The sequence below is a fragment of the Microcaecilia unicolor genome, chromosome 7, assembly GCF_901765095.1.
Source record: "Microcaecilia unicolor chromosome 7, aMicUni1.1, whole genome shotgun sequence".
Taxonomy (NCBI): domain Eukaryota; kingdom Metazoa; phylum Chordata; class Amphibia; order Gymnophiona; family Siphonopidae; genus Microcaecilia; species Microcaecilia unicolor.
In genome coordinates, this window is record NC_044037.1 from 28,336,665 (window position 1) to 28,350,856 (window position 14,192).

Sequence of the window (14,192 nt, forward strand, 5' to 3'; positions counted from 1 at the left end):
CCCTAGTTGGTGAAACGGGACCGTTGGGGAGCCCCTGATCGGAGCAGCAACAAGCAATAAGCTAAGTAGCTGGGAAACGGGACTGTTGGGGAGCCCCTGATCGGAGCAGCAACAAGCAATAAGCTAAGTAGCTGTGGTGTGAGATATTTATTATTGGTACAGCACCGTTATAGAGTACAGACACACTGTTAAGGGAGGAGGATGGTAGGGGATCAATGATTATGCAATTGTTACCACACAATGATCACTTTATTGATTAAAAAGGTGGTACTGGTCTGAGGTCCCCTCCTCCTTAGTTCTCATTTAATGTTTCGTGATTGACTTATTATACCCACTGGTTGTGAGTTGTGATTATTCATATTTCAGCGGAGGATTCCCTGTGACCGTTTGTTACTTGGATAGTATGCTACATTCCAATGCCAACACAATACACAAATATTTTAGCCATGGATTTAGGCGCTCAGACTTTGGATGGTCCTACTTAGCTGCCTGCTGGCTCCTATTTAGCTAAGGTAAATCTTACTAAGCAGCGTAAGCATCTACGCGCGCCAAAATGGAGTTATCACCAGACTACTACGTGGCTCTTGCGGTAATTTCATTTTCAGAAAAATATTTTTTATTTTCGGGCGCGTGTAATAGATGTGCACCAAGTGGCATTTGGCATGAGTAGGGCATTACCACTGGATTCTTTACTACTAGGTCAATGGCTGGCAGTAATTCTGCGTGTGCCCAAAACACACGTCTACACTACCACAAGCCATTTTCAGCGCACCTTAGTAAAAGGACCCCTAAGGTAACAAAAGGAAGTCACAGTCAGAACAGGACAATTGAACATAGGAGTGAAGGGAGGTGAGGGATGAAATCCTGTAACCCAGGAAGTAATTGTTTTAGAAGGATTTAAAACAAGTTTGTGGATAGCTTTCAATCCGATAATGCATTCAACCAAAGCTGAAGTTGGATAAGAATAGGAGAACTGTGGGAAGTGAGGAAGATCAGTAAAATATCAGTGCAAAAGAAAAATCGGGTGTTGATCCTGAATTAATGTAGCTAAGGGGCTCATATAAATGTTGTTAAGGGAGATAAAATCAATTCCTATGGTTGACGGACCTAGAAGATGAAGTAGATACTCTAAAAGAATGGCCAAAAAGGTAAGAAATAAACCCGTCTCTAGTACAGAACCTGAAAGACCAATATCATCGAGACAAGAAAGGCTAACCATATCAAAAGTGGCAGAAAGATCAAGAGAGATGAGAAGAGTGATATGGTCTTGGTCATGTATGATATGGAGCTCACTTGCAGCCCTCTTAAGTGAGCTCCATATCATACATGGAGGGCTGCAACAGTAGTTTTGGTGCTATGAAGTGAATGGAAACCAGTCTGTCGCGAGTGAAGAATGGAAAGCTAGTCACAGTGAGTAAGGGGCTGATCAAATGCAATTTTCTCTGAGTTTAGATACGAAAGGGAGATTTGAAACAGGACTGAAGTTAGCAGAGGAAGTGGGGTCTAGTGAAGGCTTCATGAGCATAGGGGCAACAGCCTATTCCTTGTGTACATTGCCCACAATATTTAATGACCTCATTACCATGCATTTTAATGCAATGCATGGTCATGTCTTCTACACAAGCTAACACCTATGCTCACTCTCTGCATTGATTTGCCATTAATGTTTGTGCACAACCCACCCCCAAATAACTGCAGGGCTAGGCTTTCTGCATTGGCTCCTCAGTCTCTTAAATTTACCACTAATGCTCGAGGTAGAACTATTCTATCATGCATCATACAAAAAGAGAGCTTCCCTCTGGAGTTTGTAAGATCTAACAAGTATTGGCAACCTATTCAGCTGTGCTTGGAAATTCTTTTTGATCAAGCCTATGCCACTGTGAAGGGTCCTTTGTCCTCTATAATGGTAGCGTTCAGTTCTTTGTCATTTCATCCAATCCTAGACCTGAGGGCCTTAAACAAGAATCTGACCAGACAAAAGTTGATGATTTCCTTAGGCACCCGCATTCCTGTGATTCAAAAGAGGGGACTGGTTATGCTCTCTGGAATTAAGGATCCATATACCTACATTCAGATACATCCAAGTCACAGGCCGTATTTAAGATTCTGAGTAGAAAAACACCAGTACCGTGTAGTGCCATTTGGCCTCGCATTAGTACTATGAGTTTTCACAAAGTGCTCAGTGGTTGTTGCAGCATCTCTATACAGAGTGGGGGTGCATGTGTTTCCCTACTTAGGTGATTGGTTGGTTAAGAACACATCAGAGGAAGGAGCAAAGGAATCGATGCACATGATCATTTGGGTACTGGAGCTACTAGTCATGTCTTCCTAATAGCTGCAGGCCAGATGGAATCTACAGGATGTAATATCTGTCATCACTCCTCTCAGGAAGTCTCTGTCCTGGAGGACTGAGACCCTCTAATCTGACTTTGCGCATACCTTTCCAAATTCCTCAGATCCAAAAGACTTTAACATAGGATGTGGAGCCCATGTAGATGGACTCCACACTCAAGGCCTGTAGTCTGCCCAAGAGAAACTTCGCTAGAAAACCTCCTGGAGCTGAGAGCCATTTGGAATGCTCTAAGGGCTTTCAGATATTGGTTGACAAATCACATTCTAATCCTAACAGACAATTAGGTTGCAGCGTTTTACCTCAATAAGTAGGGATGTATGGAATTTGTACCGCTGTGTCAGGAAGTGGAAATGGGTTATATCCCAGGCGATGTTCCTCAGAGCTACTTACCTGGTGAGGAAAGACAACCGTCTGGCAGACAGACAGGTCCTGCAACAACATGAGTGGTGCCTGGATATGGGCATAGCCCAAAAGATCTTTATGAGTGGCAAGATCTACCAAGGTAACACCCCACTCTTAAAAGTCCCTCAGTTCTGTCCCAAACTATGGTCACTCAGCAGATTAGCCTTGGATTCCTTTCTCTTCCACTGGGGGAAGGGTCTTCTGTATGTGTATCCTCCAACACATTTTATAGTGCAAACTTTCCTGAAACTCACGTAGGATCAGGGGCCTGCAATTCTGAATGTTTCTTATTGGCTGTGATGGTTCTGGTTCCCTTTTCTCTTGGAGCTTGCCTCTGAAGATCTGAGGAGCCTGGCGTGTTTCCTGACTCTCATCACTCAGGATGAGAGACTTTTTTACATCCTACTCTCCAGTCTCTAGCCCTTTTAGAAGATAGTGATGGACTCCCTTAACTTTAGAAGTCTCTTAGGTCCTGCTGGCTTCCAGAAAAAAATCCAATAGGAGATCTTATGCTTTTTCAAGTAGAAGAGGTTTGCCATATGGTGTGAGGGCAAGGGCCTAGATCCTTTCTCCTGTCCTACAAAAAAAATGCTTGGGTACCATCTACAAGACCAACTTCATTGGGGTTTCCCTCAGTACAATTTATCATAACATAGAAGGTAACCCCCATCTCCTCAGCCCTTGGTCATTTGCTTTATTCAGGGCTTGCTTCTATTGAAACCTCCCATTAAAATCCCTGCAGTGTTGTGGAATCTCAGCCCAACTGATAAAGGCTCCTTTTGAGCCACTGGATACTTATCTGAAGTACTTGACCTAGAAAATCCTATTGCTGGTGGTGGTCAGCTCAATGGCTGGTGTGCATGTGCATGACTAAATGCTAGCAGTTGTGCACACAAGTGATAGTATTCTATAATTTATAAGTGCAATTGCAAAACATGCCCCTAAACACCATGAGGACGTCCCCTGTTTATAGAATAGCACCTAAGAGCCATTATACGCATAACTGCAAATCGAGGCCATTCTTGATACTTAAAACCAGTTAGTGCCTAACTTAACAATTAAGTTAGTCATGTAACTGGCACTGCTCTATAACCTGCACATGTAATTTTGGGTTTTACTAAGCTATGGGGGAAAGGGCCCTGCGGTAGCAACAGGGACAGTTTTCCCACACGCCAGGGCCATTTTTTACCACAGCAGGTAAAAAGCCCCCCAAAAATGGCCATGTGGTAAAATGTCTTACTGTGTGGCCATGTGGCGGGGGGAAGCACTTAACGCCACCCATTGAGGTGGTAGTAAGGGTTCCTGTGGTAAATGGGCAGTGTGTGGCGATGCCCAATTACTGCCATGCTATAAGATTAAAAAAAACTTCTGGCACACTGGAAATGGCGCATGCTCGAGGCAGAATTACTGCCAGCAGCCGCATTGGACCAACAGTAGTTCCGGGTTAGCGTGTGGTAAGCTCACATTGGGCTTACCGACGCTTTGTAAAAGGGGGCCCCTCTATAACATTAGCAAAATTCGCCCTTTCCTCTCTGAGCACACCACCCGAACTCTGATCCACTCTCTCATTACCTCTCGCCTTGACTACTGCAACCTACTCTTCACTGGCCTCCCACTTAGCCATCTATCCCCCCTTCAGTCCTTTCAGAACTCGGCTGCACGTCTTATCTTCTGCCTGGACCGATATACTCATATCACCCCTCTCCTCAAGTCACTGCACTGGCTTCCGATTAGATACCGAATACAGTTCAAGCTTCTCCTGCTAACCTACAAATGCACTCAGTCTGCAGCCCCTCCTTACCTCTCTACCCTCATCTCCCCTTACGTTCCTACCCATAACCTCCGCTCTCAAGACAAATCCCTCCTTTCCTTCTCCACCACCGCCAACTCCAGGCTCCGCCCTTTCTGCCTCGCCTCACCCCATGCTTGGAATGAACTCCCTGAGCCCATACACCAGGCCCCCTCCCTGCCCATCTTCAAATCCTTACTCAAAGCCCAGCTCTTCAATGTCGCCTTCGGCACCTAACCATCATACCTCTACTCAGGAAATCTAGACTGCCCCAACTTGACATTTCATCCTTTAGATTGTAAGCTCTTTGAGCAGGGACTGTCCTTCTTTGTTAAACTGTACAGCGCTGCGTAACCCTAGTAGCACTCTAGAAATGTTAAGTAGTAGTAGTAGTGATAGTCATGAAACTGTGCATGCAAGTTTACAGAATTAGAGGAATAATGTCTAATTTATTTAATTTAAAACTTCTTATATTCAATACTATTTCCAAATTATGCATTTTTCCAGAAAGAATAATGTTTTTACGATCATGATAAATTTCAGTTATCAGAGTCTTGGGGGGGGGGGGGGGAGGTAGGAAATACAGGGGCCTGAAGGTTCGCCTAGGGTGCCTAACACCATGGCACCAACCCTGCTTCTACCATCCCTAAATCTGTTTCCAATCCAGTCCGCCATCTAACTGCTCTGTTTATTTATGAGACTCCTATGAGGGGCAGAATCAAAGGTTCTGCTGAAATCCAAGTACACCACCAGTGTCTTTCCTGATCCAATTCTCTATCACCCAGTCAAAAAAATCAATGAGATTCATCAGCTATGATCTTCTACCTCAAATCCTGCAACCCGCCAATTTCAAGATGCTTTGCTATCCATTTCTTCAGAGTGGAGGAGTGGCCTAGTGGTTAGGGTGGTGGACTTTGGTCCTGAGGAACTGAGTTTGATTCCCGGCACAGGCAGCTCCTTGTGACTCTGGGCAAGTCACTTAACCCTCCATTGCCCCATGTAAGCTGCATTGAGCCTGCCATGAGTGGGAAAGCGCGGGGTACAAATGTAACAAAAACAAAAAAAAAAGAAGCACTTCTAATGCAACTTCCCCTATTACCACTGTTATAAAGAGCAAAAACATTCAGTCCCAGAGATGCACATCAGTGGAAGAGTAGCCTAATGGTTAGTGCAGTGGCCTGACAACCAGGGAACTGAGTTTAATTCCCACTGCAGCTTCTTGTGACTTTGTGCAAGTCACATAACCTTCCATTGCTTCAGGTACAAAACAAGTACCTGTATATAACATGTAAACTATTTTGATAGGATGTGATATACTTCCTTTTTTTTATTACTATCTCCTTTCCCAAAGACCTACTTAGCAGGTCGTCAAAAGACACACTAGAACCTCACACACGTTCTTACCTGGAAATCAGAAACACAAGTGAGGTGATTAAATATGCAGGTGACACAAAACTATTCAAAGCTGTTAAAACATGTGTGTACTGTGAAAAATTGCAGGAAGATCTTAGGAAATTGGAAGACTAGGCATTCAAATAGCAGATGAAAATTAATGTGGACAAATGTAAAGTGAAGCACATTGGAAAGAATAATCCAATTCATAGTTACCTCATGCTAGGGTCCACCTTAGGAGTCAGCACCCAAGAAAAAGATCTAGGTGTCATTGTAGACAATACGCTTCAATCTTCTGCCCAGTGTGTGGTGGTGGCCAGACCAAGAATATTACCTGTGTAATCACTCGGTGTGACCCCACCTTGAGTACTATATTCAATTCTGGTTGCTGTATCTCAAAACTGATACAGCAGAATTAAAATAGATTCAAAGAAGAGTGACCAAAATGATAAAGGGAATGGAACTCTGCTCGTATAAGGAAAAGGTTAAAGAGATTAGGGCTCTTCAGGTTGGAAAAGAGACAGCTGGGGGGGGGGGGGGGAGGGACATGATTGAGGTCTGCAAAATCCTGAGTGGTGTAGAACGGTGTTAGTGAATCAAGCTTTTATTCTTCTAAAAAATATAAAGACTAGGGGACATTCAATGAAGTTCCATGGAAAGTTACATGGGATAAACATAAAGGAATTCTGTTCAGAAGGAATGGATCCTCAGGAGCTTAGCCGAGATTGGATGGCAGAGCCGATTGTGGGAGGCGGGGCTGGTGGTTGAGAGGCGGGGCTAGTGCTGGGCAGACTTCTATGGTCTGTGCCCTGAAAAAGACAGATACAAATCAAGGTACGGTATACACAAAAAGTAGCACATATGAGTTATCTTGTTGGGCAGACTGGATGGACTGTGCAGGTCTTTTTCTGCAGTCATCTACTATGTTACTATGAAATACTTTTAAAACAAATAGGAAGAAATATCTTTTCATTCAACAAATAGTTAAGCTCCGAAACTTGTTGCCAGAGGACGTGGTAACAGTGGTTAGCGTATCTGGGGTTAAAAAGGTTTGAACACATTTCTGGAGGAAAAGTCCATAGTCTGCTATTGAGATAAGCCACTGCTTGCCCTAGGTTCGGTAGCATGGGGTCTTGCTATTATTTGGGTTTCTGCCAGGTACTTGTTACCTGAATTGGCCACTGTTGGAAACAGGATACTGGGCTACATGGACCATTGGTCTGACCTAGTATGGCTATTCTTATGTTCTAAGAGACCGGTTAGCTGTGATGCCAAACAGATCTGGAGGATGAAAACAGGGTGGATCCAACCCCTGAGGCACAGCAGCAGAAGGGGATTTTTTATTTATTTATTAGGATTTATTTACCGCCTTTTTGAAGGAATTCACTCAAGGCGGTGTACAGAAAGAATAGATCAAACATGAGCAATGGGCAATTACAGCAGTAAAAATATTCGAAAACAATACAAAGTATGGCATGGTATACTAGCAATGTCAACACAATACATAATAGAACATTATAATTGGTAGTGAAGGGTAAGGCAAAGTTGTAACATATAGATGGGTAAGAAAGTAGGAAGAATTAGAAAGTAAGGTGACTGATTTGGGATTAACCCTGGGAACTGGGTAAAGGCGGATCGTCATATTATCTAAAGTGTAATTACTCAGAATTAAGAGCATTTGCTTTTAACCTATTTCCTTTTTCTGCTAACTTTTCCGCCGCTGGGTCCTTGGGATTCTGACTACTTTTTCCACCTCTTTTAGCTTCACTTCATGCTCTCTCTTGTGCGCCTCTTTCTGATATCTCTTGTATATTTTGAATAATATCTTTGTCACTTATCTCCTCGAAAACCATATCGGTCTCTCACCTGGACTCGGCTGGTAAAAAAACTGTAAGGGAAGTTGAGAGAATAGCAAAAGTCCACTAAATTAATTGATACTTCGTTTTAATGAAATTAATGTTCTGCTGAGGAAGGCCCTGTAAAAGTAAACTGAGCTAAGCTAAGGTAAAAAGAAAAGTATTTTTTATTTATTTACAGCATTTATATCCCCCAGTTTCCCACCCAGGGGTAGGCCCAATGTGGCTTACAACAATCTACATAAAACACACAACACTCCTTAGACGTACACAATATAATGTATTAAAGATTTGATATCTTTTGTAATCAGATTTAATGAAACTGTTTCGTTTTTGCAGTAACATCTAAGTGAGGCAGTCCAGAAAAAAGGAAAGATATTTCATCTTTGTTATAGAGTCTCATGAAATTATTCTACTGTATACTATACTAGTGTGGATTATTATAACATCTTTCTCCTCCCTCCCATGTAACATCTCCAGTAATATCTGGAGACTTTCCTGCCTAACATCACAAAACTGTCACTCTTACTCTCCCTGTGCCATGAGCAAATGGTCCCTCGGGGCTCCACGCATTTTGCCTACAACAAGCTAAAAGAAATAGTCTACTGGGATGGCCTGGAGCTAAGCCCAGCCCCTTCTTTCAGGTCACCTGTCTAGATTTGTACCTAATGATTCCGATTTCGGATTTGTATTTTTCTTGCAGTCTCCAAAATCAGTTTCATTTTGCCTGTTATTCATATTGGGGTTAAGATCTGAAGAGCTCTCTCTCACAACAGACTCCAGCAGGAGGCTTGACTCAGCGTTCCTAGTCTGCTTCCAAGCAAAAATTGTTCGGTTTAGCATTGACGCCCTCTTCAAAAATTGTATCGCTAAAGCGAGAGAGCACGCGAGAAGGAAGGAATCCCGACCGCGCTGCCTCTGCTACTACAGGTGTCGCGAGAACCAGCAGATCTAGGGGAAGGGCTGGGCCGATACGCCGTGCGGGGGATAAAATGCATCACGTGAAGAAAGGGCACGGGATTATTCTGTCAGTCTCGGGCCGGCTGCGGTGACTCTCAGTGCATGATGCACGGCTGTGTGGTGTTGGTGCTACCTTGCCTCTTGGCCTTGGGTAGGTGCTGTTCTTTCCTACCTCTGATCACCGGGGTGGTTTGGTTTCCCTCTGCTGCTGGCGATGTCGCGGGTTTAACTCGTGTCAGAGATGATTCTGTGCTGTGTGTGTGCTCATGCCGTCCATGTCTGATGGCTTAGGGGTGTGTAGCACAGCTTGTGCATGCAGGGACTTGGTCCGGGAGCCATTTGGTGTCTCTGGTTATGTGATGTTTGCTTTGCCTGCTCTCTCGTTTAAATAACGTTGTCATCATGGGATGTGAATGTTTACGGTTTCCTGATGGCTTGGTACCTCGCCTTTTGCTGGGAAGGTGGTATGGCTTTAAGTCAAGTATGCATCTTTTTAGAAGCAGACTATTGTTCTTGCTGACTGTGGTAAAAAGTGGTCTTAAGCGCATGCTTATGAACCTCATACCTATGTGCTGAGGCCCATTTTTACTGCTTGGGTAAAATAATTAATTTTTGTTTTTAATTAATGACAAACTGCAAATCTTCCCATTAGCTTGTGAGCGCTTACCAACACCAACTTGTAGGTGGTAAGGGCTCGTGCATTTAATTGGTTAATGTGAGTAGCTGTGCTAACAACTGCTGCTGAACACCCTGACTTGCCCCTAGTGCTTAAAAAAAAAAGTTTAAAAAAAAAACAGGATTTTTTTGTGTGTGTGTGGGAAATCCACATATGTGGGACGTATGAGCATGCCCTGTGGTGATTACTCATTAATATGTACTGTAGCTTAGGACCCTGTGATTTAACTAGCTTAAAACTTGATGTCTGTGCCGCTTCAGTGAGGAACAGTTCTATTTTTACTTGGCTCACAGGTGATATCCAGGGTCAAGTCAAGTGTGCAGTTGAACTTGGTCACTCTTGTTGTGTGATAGGACATAACATTGCTACAGAAATTGCTAGGCCAGACTATCCTACCCATTTTTCTTATAGTTGTTTGTTTCTTCTTTGACATAACAGAGCAAGATGACAAGTTTTGTATTGTTTTGGGTTTTTTTTGTTTGAGGTATCAGGTGTCATAACATATGGTTTTATGGATTTTTGCTTTTGTGATCTTAGTCATATTTCCAAGGAAACAATTTAAAAAATGGTCAAAGTTCTTAGCAGCCTAACTCAAAGCTACCTCCATACCTGTCTAAAGTGAGTTTTAAAGCCTATCACTAACCAATGGTCATTAAGCACCTCCTAATTTGGCCTCTTTTGTCTAAATACAGGCCTTGATAGGCATCATTAAACATGGCTTTACTAGGCAGGTGATGTTTCTCTGGGTTTAGTGTTTCCTCTAGTAGCGTTCTGCATTGAAAAATGAGTCTGTGTGCTGACAATTCAGAGGTAACTCTACCATGTGGTGAGGTAGTTGTCATCTGAAGCAACAAGTAGGGAAAAACTGCTTGTATGTAGTGCAAGAAGCTGCCCTGGTGGTGGGGCCTGTAGTATAGAGGATGAATCGTGGGGCGTGATGTGGATGGTGAGGGCAGGCCCTGCCACCTGAATGATGAATCTGGTGGTGGTATGCTTGGAGGTGAGCATGACAGATGCTTCACTGCCTTCTGATCTTTATTACCACAATTGCACCAGCAGGAAAAAGTGCCTGAAACTACTCCTAGTAGTAAAGAGCTATGATGTCTGTACTAATAGTAGATGTACTACTAGTTGTATGGGCTTTATACTGAGTTCCTTTGCACTTGGTAGCCCCCCCTTCTGGGTTCCTGACATCCCTCTGAGCCTATAGGTAAATCATCACCACTACTAATAATAATCATTTCTATAGTGCTACTAGATGTACGGAGTGCTGTACACATTATATGCAGGTACTTTTCTCTGTCCCTGGAAGGCTCACGATCTAAGTCTTGTACCTGGGGCAATGGAGGGTTAAGTGACTTGCCAGAGGTCACAAGGAGCTGCAGTGGGACTAGAACCCAGGTTGCCAGGATCAAAGCCCACTGCACTAATCATTAGGCCATTCCTCCTCCGGGCCATGGAACAGGTGAGGCATTGGCTTAGGAGGCTGAACATAAAGGGTGCCAAAATCCTGATATAGTATCTTGCTTACCTTGCCCCCTGCAGATGGGGAGGGGAGATGGCTGGACTGGGATTGAGCTGTTAAGAGGGGAGGGAAGTTCATGGCAGGTGGCGGTTGGGAGAGAGCTGTTTTAGCACTGGTTAAAACTGCTACGCATTTGCAGGCACTCAAACTTTACCAGGGTCCATAAGCTGACTCGTCTTCACCAGGTATACCTATCTAATGGTTAGCGCAAGGGACGTGACACCATTGCTCTAGGTTCAAACAGATTGTAAACCCTCTGGAAACAGGGGAATATCCAGCATACCCGAATGTAACTTACTGCTTTTTTTTTTTTTTTTTTAACCAAATAGACTTTAAAGCATACAGCATAATTTTACACATCTTCATAACTCTTTAATTTTAGGAGTTTTGCAGTCCAGAGCGCTGCATGTTGAAGTGAAGGATGATGCCAATAAGACCTGCATATTTGCCAGCTTGATGGTGAACTTCACAGTACATTACGAAACGAATACAAATGATGTATGTAAAAGTCTCTTAATTTGTTGTCTTTATTTTCTGCTGGAGTACTGTGATCCGTTGCACGCCTGCCCCCCCCCCCCACCCCCCACCCCCCTTCAAGCCTGGTATTGGAATAAACAGGCTTCACAGATATAGCTAAACACTTTCTAGGTATTGTAGGCTAGGGTTTCATGCTAGATGCTTGGGCTCTTAGCACTTTGTACAATGGCCTAAAGAGATGCAAATAGATCCTCATAGTTAGTCGTTCTGTGGATGTTGGGTGCTTGGTCATTAAAGCAATGGCCCCTGCCAACTAACAAGCTGTGGGCTTCAGAGGCAGCATCCCTGAACCCTCATGTCTTCTGGCCTAGAGGGGGAGGATGGTGGGCATCATCAATTAACAGAATCTAAAGGGGGGAGCTTCAGAGTGTCAAGGAAGTGAAGTTAGTCCTCTTAATCTTCAAATAGGATTTTAAGAGTTTTTTTTAAACTTTTTAACTGGTATCTATTTACTGTATCTTTCTACCATCACTGTAGACAAATGTGTCCTTTTCCTTACCCGATAATAACGTGACACTGGACAAGAGCATATGTGGCAGTGAATCTGTTGGTTCCCTGCTGTGGATACACTTTGGATCTGGCCATTCATGGATTCTGAACTTCACCAGAAATGCCACCGTTTACAGAGGAAGTGCCATCACTTTCACGTACAACCTCAGTGACTCGCATCTGTTCCCAGATGCCAAAAGCAATGGTAATATATTTCAAGACTTTATTGTGACAGTGTAATATTAGGAAGCAGACACTTTGGGAACTAAGCACTTCTCCATCTTAACTGTTTTTGCTGCAGTGATGAAGCCAGGCTACCTCCAGGCATCCCACAGACTTCGCTGCTGTGTCCCACCTATGTAGCAGTAGGATATGGCTGAGGCACGTTCCCCCCCCCCCCCCCCTCCATCTAACCAACAGCAGCCTGGTTTCATCACTGCTGTAAGACATGTAGGTATGGAGGACTGGAAAGAAGAGCAGTGCCAAATTGGGCACTACATAAAATGTTTTTGTACCTCCCCCTTGCCTTTTGACACATGCTGCCAGTCTTGGTGGGCCTTTTCATTTTGACTACATGTTCATGCATTGTTCGGACAGCATTAGCAGATCTGTCTTGATTTTGAGTGAACTTCTGGAAGAATAACTATATATGCCAATTTATAGACCCCTGAAGAAGGCCTCTTTGGCCGAAACACGGACCATGTAGGGTCTTAATAAATGATATTGGCTTTTTTACATTTGCGATTTGTTTGGTCTTTCTGTACATCTTCCGTTTTTGTTGTCTTTTTTTTTGGGCCTGTGACCTTCCAGACCCACAAGTAGCTATGGCCATGTTCCTGACTAGAGAACCTCATTTCTGCACACCTTACTGATGCTGCATGCACACCCACACCCCCTTCAGTTTCTCTTTTCAACTACAGTTTTTTTTGCTTTAATGGGTCTAAATTGAGCATAACCATGAATCTGATCTTTATGCAAATCCTCATGCATGTTAGAAATGTCCTGAAGACCTGAAGCATCAGCAGCCCTCAAACTATGGAGTAAGACCAAAGATCTAGCAGCATGGGGAACATGAGACCACTACTTTTGTTTTATACAATACTGCTTCCCTTGGAAGTTGACATTGGTATGCTACTATACTGGGATACACTGAAGGGCCAATCTAGGTCACAACCTGGCAAGATCTCAAGAGTAACAGATTTTATGCTGCCTGTCCTAGAAAAAAAGCAGTAGATTTTCCAAAGTATCTTATTGGCTTTTCTGAAGAAATTATTCAAAACCTTTTTTAGAACCTGCTAAGCTAACTACTTTTACCACATTCTCTGGCAAAAAAAATTCCAGATATTTGCTCTAGTTACTAAAGTTCACTGTGTTCTCCTAGGCCTAGTATTGTTGGAAAGTAAATAATTCATGTCTTACCCATTCCACTCTAGTCAGTATTTTATTCTCCGCCATCTCTTCTACAAGCTGAAGAGCCCTAGCTGCTTTAGTCATTCCTCATAGGAAAGTCATCCCATCCCCTTTATTATTTTTCAGACTTCTCTTTACATCTTCTGATTCTGCTATCTCTGTTGAGATGCAGTGACCAGAATTGCGCACACTATTTGAGATGCAGTCACACCATGGAGCTATACAAAGGCATAATATTTTCACTTTGTTTTTCCATTCCTTTCCTAATTCCTAACATTCTATTTGCTTTGTTAGCTGCTACTGCACTCTTAAGCGTTTCAATGTATCAATGACACCTAGATCCTTTTTCCTGGGTGGTGACTGTGTAACCGTGCATCAGGTAGCTATGTTCCCCCCACACCCCCCCCCCACCCCCATGCATCACTACTTAAATATCTGCCATTTGGATGCCCAGTCTTATAAGGTTCTCTTGCAACTTAACTTTGAATAACTGTCATTAGCAAAAAAATTACCTCAATAGTTTTTTTTTCATTTATATCCCACATTATCCCGATAGATCAGGTTCAATGTAGCTAATAACTTATTGCAATTCACGGTACAAAAAGTGATACGGGATGTTATACATTAAGTATTACAATGAGAACAAATGCTACTGTAGATACAAAAAAGTAATTTAGTCATCCATCTATAATTAGAATGGAACTAGAATAACATAGAGGTTTCAATTATGATCATACTAGTATAAAAGGCCCGTTTCGGTAGGCAATGAAACGGGCACTAGCAAGGTAATCCCCCCCCCCCCC

General features: G+C 43.2%; 1 protein-coding gene across 2 annotated transcripts in view; it reads left to right on the top strand.

The window, feature by feature from the left end:
- The first annotated feature begins 8,786 nt into the window (after nucleotides 1–8,786).
- The window catches only part of LAMP2 (lysosomal associated membrane protein 2), a 41,466-nt gene continuing 36,060 nt past the window's right edge, over nucleotides 8,787–14,192 (top strand). The window contains exons 1-3 of one of the 2 annotated variants that reach the window (XM_030210573.1): nucleotides 8,787–8,903; nucleotides 11,336–11,451; nucleotides 11,968–12,184. In XM_030210573.1, coding sequence (XP_030066433.1) covers nucleotides 8,855–8,903; nucleotides 11,336–11,451; nucleotides 11,968–12,184 — 382 coding nt within the window. In that variant the 5' untranslated portion in view covers nucleotides 8,787–8,854. The remainder of the gene's footprint in view (nucleotides 8,904–11,335; nucleotides 11,452–11,967; nucleotides 12,185–14,192) is intronic. The other variant, XM_030210574.1, reaches the window with a different exon arrangement.